Consider the following 15,698-nt stretch of genomic DNA (forward strand, 5'->3'; position numbering starts at 1 on the left):
ACAAAGCAAGGAGGCAAAGATGTGGAATTACATAAATGACATAAAGAAGTTCAGATGTTTTTTTTTTGATAGATAACTGAAAGTATTTCATTATTATAAACAAACATATACATAGGATTACGCCTGGGGTCTGGGTACCCCTAAATCCGATGTAACAAACAGTGACCAATACAGTCACTCCCTACCTATTAACACACAAAAAACCCTGCCCTTCCCATGCTCACAGGAGCAGTTGCACACTCACACCTTAAAGCAATTTAGCCCAAAATACCTGTTCCCTTTCAACCCCTTCCCTTTCTAGAGAGTCAACCATCCCATTAGCAACCCTTGTAACCCATTGAAAAGTTACTGTTGCACCTCTCAGATGCCACTTGATCTTCTTTACCAAATCTCGGTAGCTCCAAGCTGCCTTCATTTCATTATTTAACCAGCTTACCACTACTTGGGAGTCTCCTTCTATTAACAACCTTCTTAATTTTGATTTTCTGCTAATTGTACCTCGTACAATACAGCTGACAGTTCAGCCTTAGTAGAGTCCTTGGGTGATTGGACCCGAAAATAGAACTAAGATAGATCTATCTTTATCCCTGAACACCCCTCCTATGCCTGAAGGGCCTGGATTGCCAAAGCAACTTCCATCGAAATTAAGTTTTACATGGATTTGTGATGGTGGTTCCCAAAGTAGAACTCTTCCAGTCTTTCTTGTAGATGACAAGGCCACATCCCTCCAATTCCTTTTTATGTCATCAAAGGAAGATGGAGAGAATAGATCAAAGGACTTAACCTAATGAATTACCCTTAGGAGGACAGTCTAAAATTGCATCCATATTTCTCTCCTCATCTTTGAAAAGTCTTGCATTTCTTTCTTCCCATACTGTCTAAACGGCAGTGACCCTAGTGCATCTTCATAATATTCTTTCTCTTTTCCTTGGACACCTAAAACATTCACCTGCAAACAAACTTGGTAAGATTGTAGGTAGAGTCCACCTGCACCCAAAGAGGTCAAAGAACCACTCAAATATAGGTTACAAATGGATAGGAAATTAGAATGTGATAAGCAGTCTCACCGTTTGCCTTATAGAGTGTACACCAGTTAGGGGATAAACAAACATTTTTTCTTCCCTTTTGCATCATGTCCAAAGTGTTGATTTTTCCATGAAAGACCTCCCAAAAAAAAGCCTCTACCTTTAAGGTGCAGTGTTGCACTCTCTGCTTGGATGGATCATGGGAATTAAAACCTTTTGCAAACATTTTTCATAAAACATAATATATATATTTTCATATAAATATATTTTGCAAAACAAATCTCAAACAAGTTTGTAATCGACTGCCGACAGTTTTGGTTTCCATAAGAGAAAGTGTAGTCTCGATCATTTACTTTGTCTGACAAAGGGGCTGATCCTGTCACTATGATCACCCACTTGAGTGAATTCTCAGACTGCCCCAACATACCCAGGTTTTGACCCCCTCTAAGGATCTCACTGATTGACATGTCAAAGACAGCCCAATCCGATACCCAGTGCAGTATCATAATCGAGTCTAGGGGTTAGGAGTAACTTTCCAGTTTTGCCCGCCAATCTCCAAGGTCCAGGGCATAACTGGAAAATGGTCCGGGTTCAGTGTTTCAAACAAATACATACTACATGTGCTTCGGGTCTAACCCTGACAGTTGAGACAAGGTGCTCTAACCTACTTGGCAGCTGAGACAAGGTACTCTAACCTACTTGGCAGCACATTAGTGTCAGCCTTGGTGGGATAAACTTCCCCAAGTCTATCCAACGACTGAGAACATTTCTAAACTAACACGAGTCTCATAAGTGTTCAGTTTAAGGGTAACTACACAGAAACACACGAAATATAACATGAATCAATTATGTAGTTTTATTCATTCACAATAAATGTATATGTACATCAATCTGATTGGAGCTAAGGGCATACATTGTCTAACACCTGCTGTTTGCAGTAGGTGCAGAAATTTTTCTTGTTGCAGTGGGATGCCATGTGTCCAAATACCTTGCACTCATAGAATTGCATCTTCGAGAAGTCCTTATTCCTTCTATTTGATAGCCAAGAAGACAATATCTATTCCATGTTCCTTCTTCTGATCAAGTGAAGACTGAGTGAGGAGACATCACGAGTTTCCTCTCTTAATGACTTTCCAAGTATTATGTCAAGACTAGGTACAGGCTCTCTGCTGAGTATACTAGAGTGCAATGTTTCATAATCAGATCTAAGGTGCATCAAAAAATGCATAATCTTTCTCTTACTAAGGTGTTTCTTCATATTTTTCACATAACAATCTGTAGAGAGATCCCCAAAGTGACCCAGTTCATGTTCAAACATGTCATGGGCAGCATAATAATCTTGAGTCCATTTCTCTCCTTGAACATAAGAAAAAATATCAACTTCAATCTGATATTGCCTAGACATGTTTGATTGCAGATATACCTTTTCTAGGTATTCAAACATGTCATGGGCAGATTTGAGTCCCCTCATTGGAATATTGACATCCATTGTGACAGCACCAAGAATCCATGAAACAAACTATGCATTCTCAGTTTTCCACTGTTTCAGTCCTTCGACATCATTACCATCGGGTATGGGTGTGGAACCATCAATGTAACCCCACATACCTTTCCCTTCAACAAAATATTGGAAGTGAAACTTCCAAAGAGCATAGTTGCTTCCATTGAATTTGACAAAGATACTTTCACTCTTTTCAAGACCAATGTCGAGTGAAAAACACAAAGCAAAACTAACAGAAGCAAGCAATATAAGCAGAGAACTAATCTACGAGAATCAAAATATAAGAGAGGTAACCTTTTACAGTCAAAAGAGAGTCCCCAAAGCACAATAATGGTTGAAATCTGAGAACACAGTCCAAAAAAGGAAAGACTGACTGCTGCCTCCCAGAAGAGATGTATAGATCTCTCTCAATCCTTCTCCAATCTTGATGAAACTTTTAGAGTATGAAGAAAAGGGCCAGGTGACACTTCCTTTCAAGTTTTACCACAGACATATGCCTTTCGAGAGAGATCCAATGAGATCTCTCTTGCTGATTGCGCAGAACAAAGAAAGCTGGTTCCTGGATTGATCAAAACAGTCCAGAACCAATTGTAAAAGGGAAGAACCCTCAAATAGTTCAAAAGAGAAGAAAATAAATCAGAGAACAGCTCGCTCTGATTCCATGTTAATTTGAGAGAAGGAAAAAAGAGAGGAAGAAAGCCAAGAATTCAGATCTGTTAGGGTTGATCAGTATGATTGAACCAACCCAAAAAGAACGAATTTATATTAAGAATGTAAGTGGACTAGATTGTCCTTACAAAAGAAATAAAAGAAAAGAGCTGTACACTAATGTACATCCCTACTAGATTACACCAAAGATAAAATTACATAACTACCCTCCATCTTCTCTACAGGTCTAGCAGGGCCTTATCCTTATCGAACAGGGTTAACATTAGATTTCCTTTTAGCTTTAGAAATCTGCTGATTTCTATTCCCACTTTTTTCTAGTTCTGAATTTCTTTTTTTGGCTGTTACCACCAGGCGATGTTTCCACTCCCCTTTGCTTTGACGGATGGAGAGTTTTGAAGAACCTGCATAACCCGCCAACTTCAAATCGTTATCAGCATAAACAGAAACCTTTGCCTCCTTTTTCTGTTCTCTGGGAACTTCTTGTATTGAGAGACTCTGATTTCCTGGATTTTCTTCCTGCTTTGACTCTACATCTCCAATGACCGTCAGGAATTTTTGCAGGCATGTCTCCAACTCCTTCCATTTTTCAGCTTTCCAGCCTTCAGGAATACATATCATCTGTCTTGAAACCTTCTGGAAAGAATTGGATACTGTTATGGACCACCCTTTCCTATTTCTTTTCCTTTCAGCTGAATATCTTTGTCCCCCTGTTTCAGTTGAGCTTTTACAGTATCTGCTTTTTCCATGTTGATTGCTTCAACTAAGAACTCTCTGAGCCACTCCAGTGATTTTCCAACCAAGAGAGTCGTTGCCATACACATTTCTCTAAGCTTCAATGTTGGAGTTCCGTGTACCTTCAACTCTTCAGCTACAGATGTTTTGGCTTCGATCTTGACTGTTGTTCTCCATCCTGTCAGTGTCACTTGTAGAGAGTCTTCTTGCTTTGATCTCTCTACTGGCAAGTTGCAGCATGGAACAGATGTCAGAAGCTTTACATGATAATAATCAAAAGAGAGATCTATGTGAAATATGGAAATCGAACTAAGGAAACCATCGTAACCAGGAATTGTAAAGAAGTTCAGATGTTGGCAAAATATATGGAAGTTAGGTTACATTGGGTTGAAGGGGTTGCTAATACTTTGGCTGATATGCTAGCTAAACAAAGGGTGGGGAGAGATCAACTCTCTTGTGCACAATCATAAGAAAAAGAAGAGATATATATAGGGGAGAGATGAGAGGTTTTATCTCTCACTGAGTGTTTATAAGCTGTTGTAATTGTACTCTCATTTTCTCCCTTAATAAAATTCATGGTTATTGATTAAAAAAATCTTTAGATGAAACATCTTCGATCACTCACATCAGAAAGTTCTGATTTTATGTGGGACCTCTTAAAATTTCATTAATTAGAAAGGCCTACAAGGGGGTAGGAGAAGATGCAAGAGCTTTGAAAAAGGATGCACGAGAGAATGATCCAGTGGATGTAGGAGTCCAAATTCATCCATTGGGGTTAGATTTGTCCAAGAAAGTCCTTTCTAAGCTTTGTAGCAACGACAAAACCTCTAATTAGAAATTCCTTGAGTCCTCTCTTAAAGTCAAAACCCTAAGATAACCTATTGTCTGAGGGAGAGATAGAAAAAGGAAATAAGTCCTTATAGATGGAATATAGAAAAAGTATTTGGGAATCCCCCCACCCACTAGATATCCTCTCCCGTGTCATAATCTATGTTTGTTGCCGGAGTAGACATAATACCTTATTTGTACAAGAGTGGCAGTGCTCTGGATGTTATGGGAGGAAAGGAGTGCAAGAATTTTTGAGGAGAAAGAAAGTAGGGGGCAGTAATTGAGACTCACATTTAGGGTGGCATATTGGGTGAAGACACTAGATCTTTTTTCAGATGTTACAGTGGATGATCTTGTCAGAAACTGGAGGGTAATTGCTGATTCATCATCTAAGGAACAAAAGACTTGAAAGGAGTGGCTACCACCAGGTAGTGTGCATGAAATTGAACTTTGATGCTAGCAACTTAGGTCATTCTGGGCCTTCTGGAATTGGGGATGTAATAAGGGATGAAAATGGAGCCATAAGGGCATTGTGTTCAGCCCCAGTTGGTGAGGGAGATTCAGTTAGTGCAGAAGTAACGTCAGCAGCTTTTGGGGTGCAGAAGGCTAAAGAAATGGGAGTGGAAAGGCTGGTTATTGAAGTTGTGATGTAGGACTAGCTCAGTTCTAGTCCTTAGAGAATGTTGAATGGTCTTCTTGATCAGAGTTTTATGGCTGTTAATGGCTGTAATGGCTTCTTAAAGGAATAAGAGAGAAAATAGGGAGAGAAAGAAGAGAGAAAATACCCGGAATCACTAACAGGGTGCCTAGAATCACTCTAGGGCATGGGAATAACTCACCATAGCTAGCATAAGCTGAATAAAACTCAACATGATTCATTGCCTTTGTGTAAAACGTCTATACATATTTATAGACTCTAAACTCATAATAATCCTAGGAGTCAAACTGTTGGACTTGTAATAGTCTCAGGAGTCAAACTGTTAGACTCAATAATCCTAGTAGGATTGTTGGACTCCAACATAAACAAACTATAACTAGACGGTTTAAACCCTATCATTGGACCTCACAGAAAATTTAAAAAATGACTAAAATACCCCTACTATCCAAAAATACAGAAATACATAAAATATCATAAGATTCCAATTTTGACTCTTCAGCTCCTGCATCAAGTTGACTACAAAGTGGTGATCAGTTGTCTAGCGAAGAACGAGAGTGCAGCGTGGAGCTTTAGAAATGAAGTCAGAAATGGCATTCAAGAGGCATGCTGATTGAATCTCAATGGGTGCAAAGGTTGGCAAATAGTTTGTTGGACGGTTTGGAAAAGCAAGGGGCAAGTAGACAACAATTGATTTGGGCTCAAATGTAATCTTTGGGAGGGGTGAGATAGAAAAGACTATGCTCATGTTCATTTTCTGTTTGTACTATTGGGGAAGGGGTGAGATGGTAGGAACTATGCTCATTCAAAAAGAAAAAAAAAGAAGATAAAAAAAAGACATACTACCTTACAAGTTGCAGACAGATAGGAAGTTGGCCAGTGATGGTTTTCCAAGGTATAGGCTTATTAAAAATGCATCTGTGATATGTCAAATTCATTCGGCTTGATACTCTTAAATGTCTTAACAGTTAACTTATGTCAAAGTCATTCCATTTGATGTTATTTTAAACATTTTTGTGAACAAAATGTTGACACTTAGATTATGAGTTAATAGAGATGGTTACATGATTGTATATCAGCTCTGAAATTTATATTTGCAATGTTTTTGGTAGATTTTACCTTATCATGTATTAGCTTCACTAGATTCCTTGCCTCACTTTCTGTACTATTCTGACAGGATAATAGACAACAAGTCACTAAGGTTGATTACTGAGTCTTCGGAAAGCTTTTCAACTAAGCATGATAAAGATTATCTGGACGCAACCACTCGCGGTATTCTACCTTTTGGTTATTTAATTCTTATTGCATTATTTATTGGTCTTCAGTTATTTTTTATTACATTCTGGTTTGGTTTTTTCTCTGTTATGTAATTAATGTGTACATTGTGATTTATACCTTGATTCTTTCTTTTCTTGTTTATCCTTTTCTTAAATTATTTGATTTTGTCCAACTCAAGATTACCAATGCCCATTTGATTTTCTGATAAAGTGATCTCAGAGATGTCTCAGAAAGAGTTTCTTTTGACTTGGGATCAGTAGGGAATTTAGAAAATGGAAAGGGATCTTCAACTCAAAGGAGTGGAAAGCCTGAGCCTCTGTTTTATAAGCATCTCCCTCTGTCTCTCTTTTTTTTGATCAATGACAAAAGCTTTCAATAAACAGATATAAATAGTAGTTACGAGGAGGGGGAAATAATCTATCTTAACTCCCTGAGCAGAGAGGCAAGAGACCCCAAAAAAATAAAACAGAATTACAATAGAGCCCAGAACATAGATTCCCGAATCACCCCTTGCTTGGCTAACTCATCAGCAAAAGAGTTAGCAGATTTCTTCACCGAACTGTACTTTACTTTCTTATCCTTAGTCAACCACTTGAAAATTTTCTTCTCATTGCTGTAGGTTCCAACCCAGTCTTATCTTCTTTCAGCCACCCTACTACCACCTCCGAGTCACCTTCAACTACAAGCCTCCTTATATTCAATTCTTTTGCCCTTCAGACTCCTTCCAATACCACAAGAATCTTGGCCCTAAGGAAATCACCTACACTAATTGGGCCTGAGAACATGGCTGAAACAATCCCATTCTCATTCCTGAATACTCCCCCAATGCTAGATTGCCATGAGTTCCCTCTACTACTGCCATCAAAGTTCAGCTTTATATAACCAGTAGGGGGAGGGGTCCAGGAAGGACTTAGCCCAGTTCTAACCTGGGCAGAGCTAGCAATCTCTTCCCACTTTCTCAACAAGTCATCTAGAGTTAAATCAGTGAATAAAACTGAGGACTTTAACCATTGCTCCACCCTTAAGTGGATCAGTTCTATTACATTTTCAATGCTCCTCTCCCTTTCTGAGAAGATTCTTGAGTTTCTTTCTTTCCACAAAGACCAACATACAACATCCCTTAAGCATCTCCACATGATTCTACCTCTTTTCAAATGCCACCTGAAAAAGAGGAAGAAAATAAATTTTGAACATTCAATGGGGGATTCCACCTACACCCGAAAAGGGAGAAGACCCATTCCCAAATTGTTTTAGCAAAATGGCAAGTAACTAAAAGGTGATAACCAGTCTCCCCGTCAGGTTTGCACAGAATGCACCTATGCGGGGATAAGCAAGTCTTAGGTTTCTTTCTGTGAAGCAAACCACTAGTGTTGACTCTTTCCAGGAAAATTTCCCAATAAAACTCCGTTAGGTTTGCACAGAATGCACCTATGCGGGGATAAGCAAGTCTTAGGTTTCTTTCTTTGAAGCAAACCACTAGTGTTGATTCTTTCCAGGAAAGTTTCCCAATAAAACTCCCAACCCTAGGAGGAATTGGCTTATACTGGATCTCTTTCATAGGGAAGGAAAAACCAATGGGGCCAGATGGTTGAGTTAAGCTTTGGAAAAAGGAGGCACAAGAGAGAAAGCCCGAAGGGGATGGGGTCCATATTCTGGCATCTTCCTTTGTAGGGTCCAAGAACACATTTTCAAGAATACCCAGCAGAGACAAGGGGCTGTCCATAGTTGTCAAGGCGACTAGGCAGTTTTCCATGGTCGCCTCACCCAAACAGCCTGGATTTTGTATACTAGGCGCCTGCCTAGAGACTTAAGAGGGCGCCTACATACATCTAATAATTTTTTTTAATTTATTATTTTGATATTTTATTAGATGTTTTATTCTTTTAAAATAAAACCGGTTACATGCTATCATTTTATTATTAAGACAACAATGCAAAGCCTTTTTCTTTTATTTATGCATAACATAAGGGTTTTTCGGTTCGATTGGAGAGGGAAGAGAACTGAAGACTTCATGCCCCAGCCCAACTCCACTGCACCTCAGCTTCAGCCCAACTCTTCTTCTTCTTCTTCTTTTTCTTCTTCTTGGAAAAAGGAGGCACAAGAGAGAAAGCCCGAAGGGGATGGGGTCCATATTCTGGCATCTTCCTTTGTAGGGTCCAAGAACACATTTTCAAGAATACCCAGTAGAGACAAGGGGCTGTCCATAGTTGTCAAGGCGACTAGGCAGTTTTCCATGGTCGCCTCACCCAAACGGCCTGGATTTTGTATACTAGGCGCCCGCCCAGAGACTTAAGAGGGCGCCTACATACATCTAATAATTTTTTTTTATTTATTATTTTGATATTTTATTAGATGTTTTATTCTTTTAAAACAAAACCGGTTACATGCTATCATTTTATTATTAAGACAACAATGCAAAGCCTTTTTCTTTTATTTATGCATAACATAAGGGTTTTTCGGTTCGATTGGAGAGGGAGGAGAACTGAAGACTTCATGCCCCAGCCCAACTCCACCGCACCTCAGTTTCCAGCCCAGCTTCAGTCTTTTTTTTCTTTTTTTTTTTGAAAAAACAGGGGATCCTCTCTTCCTCCACTCATTCTTCTTCTTCTTCTTCTTCTTCCGCCCCTGATTGTTCTCGGTTGCTAGTCCTAGTCTCAGTCCCCTTTTTTTTTGAAGAAACAGGGGCTCCGCCCCTATACTCCTCTCCACCCCTGACTGTTCTTAGTTGATAGTCTCATCCCCCCCCCTCTCCTTTTTTTGTGAAAAAAATAGGGGCCTATACTTCTCTCCGCCCCTAATCCCCTATACTTCTTTTTCTTCCTCTTCTTCCGCCCCTATACTCCTCTCATCCCTTCCTAGTTCCTAGTTCCTACACTTATTTTTTTTTTTAGTTAATAGTTAGTCTACATGTTTGCTAGTTAGTGTACATGTTTTCTAGTTATATGAAATTTATACTCATTTGAATGATTTATAGAGTTAATAGTTAGTGTACATGTTTGCTAGTTAGCACACAAAACCAATAAAATAGCTTGGAAAAACATAGATAAAGTAAAAACTTAAGAAAATTAACATTTTAAAATTCCAACGCCTAGGCGCCTGGGCGCCCTGTGGTCGCCTAGCCTCGCCTTGATGCCTTGAAAAATACAGCGCTGTCCGTATCTGTATCCCTAACAATCCTTCTCAAATTCCACCAAATCCTAGAACTGGAGGTAGAAGGGACAAGGAAGGAAGAAATGGACTCAATTTTTAGATCAGAAAGAGCATACAAGGAGGGAAACTAGTTCTTTAAAGGGGTATTCCCCACCCAAGATTGTTCCCAGAACTTTATAAGGTTAATCGAATTTAAATTATACCTGATCAGAGGGGAGAAGGTTGGTAAAAGATCATGAATGGCTTTCCAAGGTGAAGCACTTGTAGTCCTTGCCAGAATTCTAGGATCCCATTGTGGTCGCTCGTGGTGATTGAGAGGGAGAGAGGGAGAGAGAGAGAGAAAGAAAGAGAGGTACGGATGAGAGGAGAAAAAATCAGTACTGGCTGCTGCTAGTTTTCTATTTATATTAATCTTTATAAAAGAGATGAAATTACAAGTATGCCCCTGGCGGCATTTCCTAGGATAAGAACAATAAGAAAAGAAAGAAAAAAAGGGCTAGTCGCTGAAACTGTCCTACTAATAGCAGTTATAAAGAACAATTAAGCCTTACAACACTCCCCCTCAAGTTGGGCTAAAGATGTCCATCATGCCCAGCTTATCACATAACTCATTGTGCCGCAAACATGGAAGTCCTTTTGTAAGGATATCAGCAAGTTGTTCCTTGGAGTTGACATAAGGGATGCAAATTTCCCTTTTTTCCAGTTTCTCCCTTATGAAGTGCTTATCCACTTCAATATGCTTGGTCCTCTCATGTAGGACTGGGTTGCTGGCGATGTTTATTGCAGCCTTGTTGTCATAGTAAAGAGACATAGGACTATGAACAGCAACTCCAAGCTCACCTAGAAGGTTCTTTAGCCAAAGGACTTCAGCCACCCCATGTGCCATAGCTCTATACTCAGCTTCTGCACTTGCTCTTGCTACCACACTTTGCTTCTTGCTCTTCCAGGTCACCAGATTCCCTCCCAGATATGTGCAATACCCACTAGTGGACTTTTTATCATCCACAGCTCCTGCCCAATCAACATCTGTAAAGACTTCCACCTTTAGGTGATTGTGTTTACTGAATAGTAGGCCTGTTCCTGGGTGCTTTTTCAAGTATCTAAGGACTCTCTCTGCTGCCTCCATGTGTGGCTTCTTAGGAGATTGCATAAATTGGCTCAGAACCCCAACTGAATAGGCAATATCTGGACGGGTCATGGATAGATAAATCAGCTTTCCCACCAACTTTTGGAATTGCTTTACATCTTTCAGAGGTTCATCAATACAGTCACCTAGCTTGTGGTCCACATCCATAGGAGTATCTGCCGGCCTTGCACCTAATTTACTTGTATCCCGTAATAGATCAAGGGTGTATTTCCTTTGAGAGACAAAGATACCCCTTTTTGAACGGGCAACTTCGATCCCAAGGAAATACTTTAGGAGTCCTAGATCTTTCACTTCAAATTTGGATGCAAGGAATTGTTTCAAATTCTGTATCTCTGAGCTCCAACTCCCTGTAATGATGATATCGTCTACATACACTATCAATACGGTAACCTGCTCCTGACATCTCTTCACAAAGAGTGTATGATCAGACTGGCACTGTTGGAACCCCATCTCTTGAACTGCCATGTGAAACTTACTGAACCAGGCTTTGGGAGACTGTTTTAAGCTGTAGAGAGACTTCCATAACTTGCACACCTTGTTTTTACTTCCCTTGGCACAAAATCTAGGAGGTTGAACCATGTATACCTCTTCTTCTAAGTCACCATTCAGGAAGGCATTCTTTATGTCCAGTTGATGCAAATCCCAATCAAAGTTAGCAGCTAAGGACAGGAGAACCCTAATCAAGTTCATCTTAGCCACCGAAGCAAAAGTCTCATCATAGTCAACTCCATATACCTGTGTGTACCCTTTGGCTACTAGTCTTGCTTTGTACCTTTCAACTGTTCCATCGGCCTTGTGCTTAACTGTGAACACCCATTTGCACCCCACGGGTTCTTTCCCCTCCGGAGGATCCACCAATTCCCAAGTTTGATTTTTGTGGAGGGCATCAATCTCCTCCTTCATGGCATCTATTCATTCATGGTATTTTAGGGCTTCTGCAACATTCTTGGGAACTGGGATGTGGTCAACTGCCGATAGGAAGGCTCGGTACGGGGGAGAAATGTGGTCATAAGAAACATAGTGGGTAATGGGGTGTTTGGTAGTGCAGGACCTGACACCCTTTCGTTGGGCAGTAGGTATGTCTAGGTTGTCCACAGTGGGAGTAGGGTTAGGGGTTGGACTTACCTCCTGGGATTCTGATGATGTCAGTTGCTCAGTGTTTGGCTGCTCCACATTTCTATCACACTACTGATCTCTCCGACGAGTACGTTGGAAGACACGGAAGGGAGTGAGGTTCGGAGTAGAAGGAAGAGGTACCTGAACCTGCTTCTCCTCTTCCACACTACGGCTCTTCCTCGAGGAGGAGGGAGGGAAGAATGGCTCGGACTCAAAGAAGGACACATCCATAGACACAAAAAATTTACGACTAACCGGGTCAAAACACCGATACCCTTTTTGAGAGGATGGGTATCCCAGAAAGACACAAGGAATGGACCGAGGGTCTAACTTACCTCTAGATGAAGACAAATCATGGACAAAGGCCCAACAACCAAAAACTTTCATGGGGATGGAAAATAAAGGAGACTGAGGGTACAATAACTGATGAGGGGCCATGTAATTCAATACTCTGGAGGGCATGTGGTTGATGACATACACAACTACAAGTATAGCATCCACCCAAAACCTTTTAGGGACATTCATGTGTAACATCATCCCGCAGGCTACCTCAAGGAGGTGTTTGTTTTTCCTTTCTGCAACACCATTTTGTTGTGGTGTTCTGGCGCATGAGCTTCTATGAATAGACCCATAGGAGGCGAAGAACTCATTGAGCTCCCCATGGAAGTATTCATTTGCATTATCGGATTGGAAGATCTGTATTTCAACATGGAACTGCGTAAACACCATCCTCTGGAAGTCTTTCACTATCTTTGGAACCTCGTCTCTGCTACGCATAGGGATTACTCATGTCTAGCGAGAGTAATCATCAATCAATGTAATAAAGTACTTATATCCACCCTTAGAGATTACATTTGTAGGCCCCCATACATCAGAATACATAACATGAAAAGGAACATTTGATCTTTTATTGCTTGAATGAAAGGTTGTTCTACATTGTTACTCAACTGACACATTTGACACATGAACTCTGACACTGAACACGACTTAAATAAAAGTGGAAACAAACATTTTATTATTTCGAAAGAAACATGACCTAAACGACTGTGCCACAACAAAATTTGACTCTTATTTGACTGACTATGCGACTCTGAGGATGACACCGAGAGACCAGCTTTGTTGTCGAGAATGTAGAGACCGTCCACTAGGCTTCCTCTACCAATCGTCCTCCCAGAAGTTAAGTCCTGAAATACACATGAGTCAGCAAAAAAAGTCACACTACAATTAAAGGAGTTTGTAATGCTACTAATTGAAAGCAAGTTTATGGGAAGTTGAGGGACATGCAATACACAATTCAGGTTGAGGCCATGGGGAAGGGATATTGATCCTTGACCTGCAATGGAAGAAAAAGAACCATCTGCAAGTCTCACTCTATCCCTTACTGACAAAAGGCTATAAGATTAGAATAAGTGAGGCTTATCGGTCATGTGATTTGAGGCCCCTGAGTCAATGATCCAAGGGGAATATGTGGGAGTGACATGGAATGCAGAAGCCACATTACCTGAAGTAGATGCAAAAGAAGTAGAGGGAATACCAGTGACTGAGCTGTCCATTTGCCGCAATGCCCTACCATAAGATTCCAGGTGCTCTCTGAATGAATTCATTATATCCTCCTTGGGGTCAGGCTTATTAGGGGGGTCCCGGGTACTACCGGCAACTTGAGTGTCTTGAGTTGCCACATGTGCTGTGCTTGTTCTTTTCACATGACCTTTACCCCGTTCTTGATTCTTTGCTGCCCACTTGGGTTTCCCATGGATGTCCCAACAAGTGTCACGTGTATGTCGTGACTGTTTGCAGTGGGTACAAAAAAGTTTATCTTTATCATCTGCCTTCTTAGGATCCCCTTTCTTTCCTATTGAACTGTTATTCATCACAGCCAAGGCAACTTGTTGCTCCCCCTCAGTTGTAACCATCGCACTCCACCTGCTTTCTTCAGATTGGACAAGGGAGTATACTTCGTGTACCGTAGGCAATTCTTTGCTTCCTAGGATCTGCACCCTCAATGGTTCATATATAGGGTTCAGCCCTAACAAGAAAGCAAACACTTGTTGCTGAAAGACCAGCTTCCTGTAGGCCTTAGCATCATCATCGTGTTTCCACTCTATGGCCTGATAATGGTCCAACTCCTTCCATATGGAGGTAAGGGCTGAATAATATGAGGACAAGCTACGGTTTCCCTGCTTACATGTTGAGGACTCAGCTTGCAATTGGTACACCTTGGCGTAATGCCTTTGCTCAGAATAGGTAATTCTGGCCTGTTCCCAGATCTCACTGGCGGTGTCTGCCCACATAAAATTCTTTTTCACCTCAGGTTCCAAGACATCACCATATTGTTTTCTTGGTCCCACCTATCATGTTCAGCCGTCTCACCCTTGGGTTCTTTCACCCTTCCATTGATGTAACCAGCCTTATCCCTTGCTGTTACATAGAGTTTTACACTCTTAGCCCACTCCAGGTAGTTCAGACCGTTCAAGGGGGTAATTGGCATGGGAAAAACCATGTTTTCACCTCCCATACATGCTGTGTTGCGGGTTGGTGTATTCCCCGGTGAGATTAATTCATGACTTGCCATTGAATACTACAAAAAAAACAGTCCAAAAGCCACTCAACAGCACAGCCGCCACAATAAGAATGTGGCAACTCAGGGTTTGCTCCTAGAATGTGAGAAACAATTTATTGAAAATTGCTGAGAACACGGGGACTACTGCTGAGAATAAGGGTTCAGTCAATACAACGTCCAAACAGAACAGTAAACAGTCCGGTCATCGGTTCAGCACCACCAATACAGACATTACTGTCAGTCTGAATGTGGTTCCCCCACTCTAACCATCCAATGTCCAAACTAGTAATCATATAATCAAGGCATGAGCCCTACGCACCATTGGATAAAGAGTACTGAGATAAACTGAAACAAAAACACACCTGTTCAGCACTGGATAACCGAGGAGTTTGCACCATCAACACCCTTCTTCGATTAGGGTTTCATTGCACCAGCACCACCCTACGGCCAGAAACTGCTAGGGTTTCTCAGAAAACCGCCGCTAGGGACCACTAGGGTTTCAGCAGAAGTAGCTGCCAGAACTTACTAGGGTTTCTGCAGATACAGCCACCAGAGAGGACTGAAAACAAGCCGCCGCTAGGGTTTCTGTAAAGGTAGCCACATCCAATCACTTTTAGAAAGGCTGAAGCTAGGATCGTAGGTCCCCTCCAACCCAGAAAGCCTGCTCTGATACCATGTGGTCACTCGTGGTGATTGAGAGGGAGAGAGAGAGAGAGAGAGAAAAAAAAAGAGAGGTATGGATGAGAGGAGAAAAAATCAGTACTGGCTGCCGCCAATTTTCTTTTTTATATTAATCTTTACAAAAGGAGATGAAATTACAAGTATGCCCCTGGCGGCATATCCTAGGATAAGAACAATAAGAAAAGAAAGAAAAAAAAGGGCTAGTCGCTGAAACTGTCCTACTAACAGCAGTTATAAAGAACAATTAAGCCTTTCAACACCCATCTGTTGTCCTCGAGCCCATGCTAGCCACTATTCTAGCCCATAGCTTCTTCTTCTCTAAAGGAAACCTCCATAACCACTTTCTCAATAAATCC

General features: G+C 41.0%; 1 protein-coding gene across 1 annotated transcript in view; it reads left to right on the forward strand.

Annotated features, from left to right (window-relative positions):
* Positions 1 to 15,698, forward strand: part of LOC148876246 (exocyst complex component SEC5A-like) — a 167,743-nt gene that overhangs the window by 21,026 nt on the left and 131,019 nt on the right. Inside the window, exon 3 of the mRNA XM_088966427.1 lies at positions 6,588 to 6,682. Within this exon, the coding sequence (XP_088822553.1) occupies positions 6,588 to 6,682 (95 nt within the window). The remainder of the gene's footprint in view (positions 1 to 6,587; positions 6,683 to 15,698) is intronic.

The sequence above is a fragment of the Nelumbo lutea genome, chromosome 1 (genome assembly GCF_056320005.1).
Source record: "Nelumbo lutea isolate HS-2025 chromosome 1, American lotus-T2T, whole genome shotgun sequence".
Classification (NCBI taxonomy): Eukaryota; Viridiplantae; Streptophyta; class Magnoliopsida; order Proteales; family Nelumbonaceae; genus Nelumbo; species Nelumbo lutea.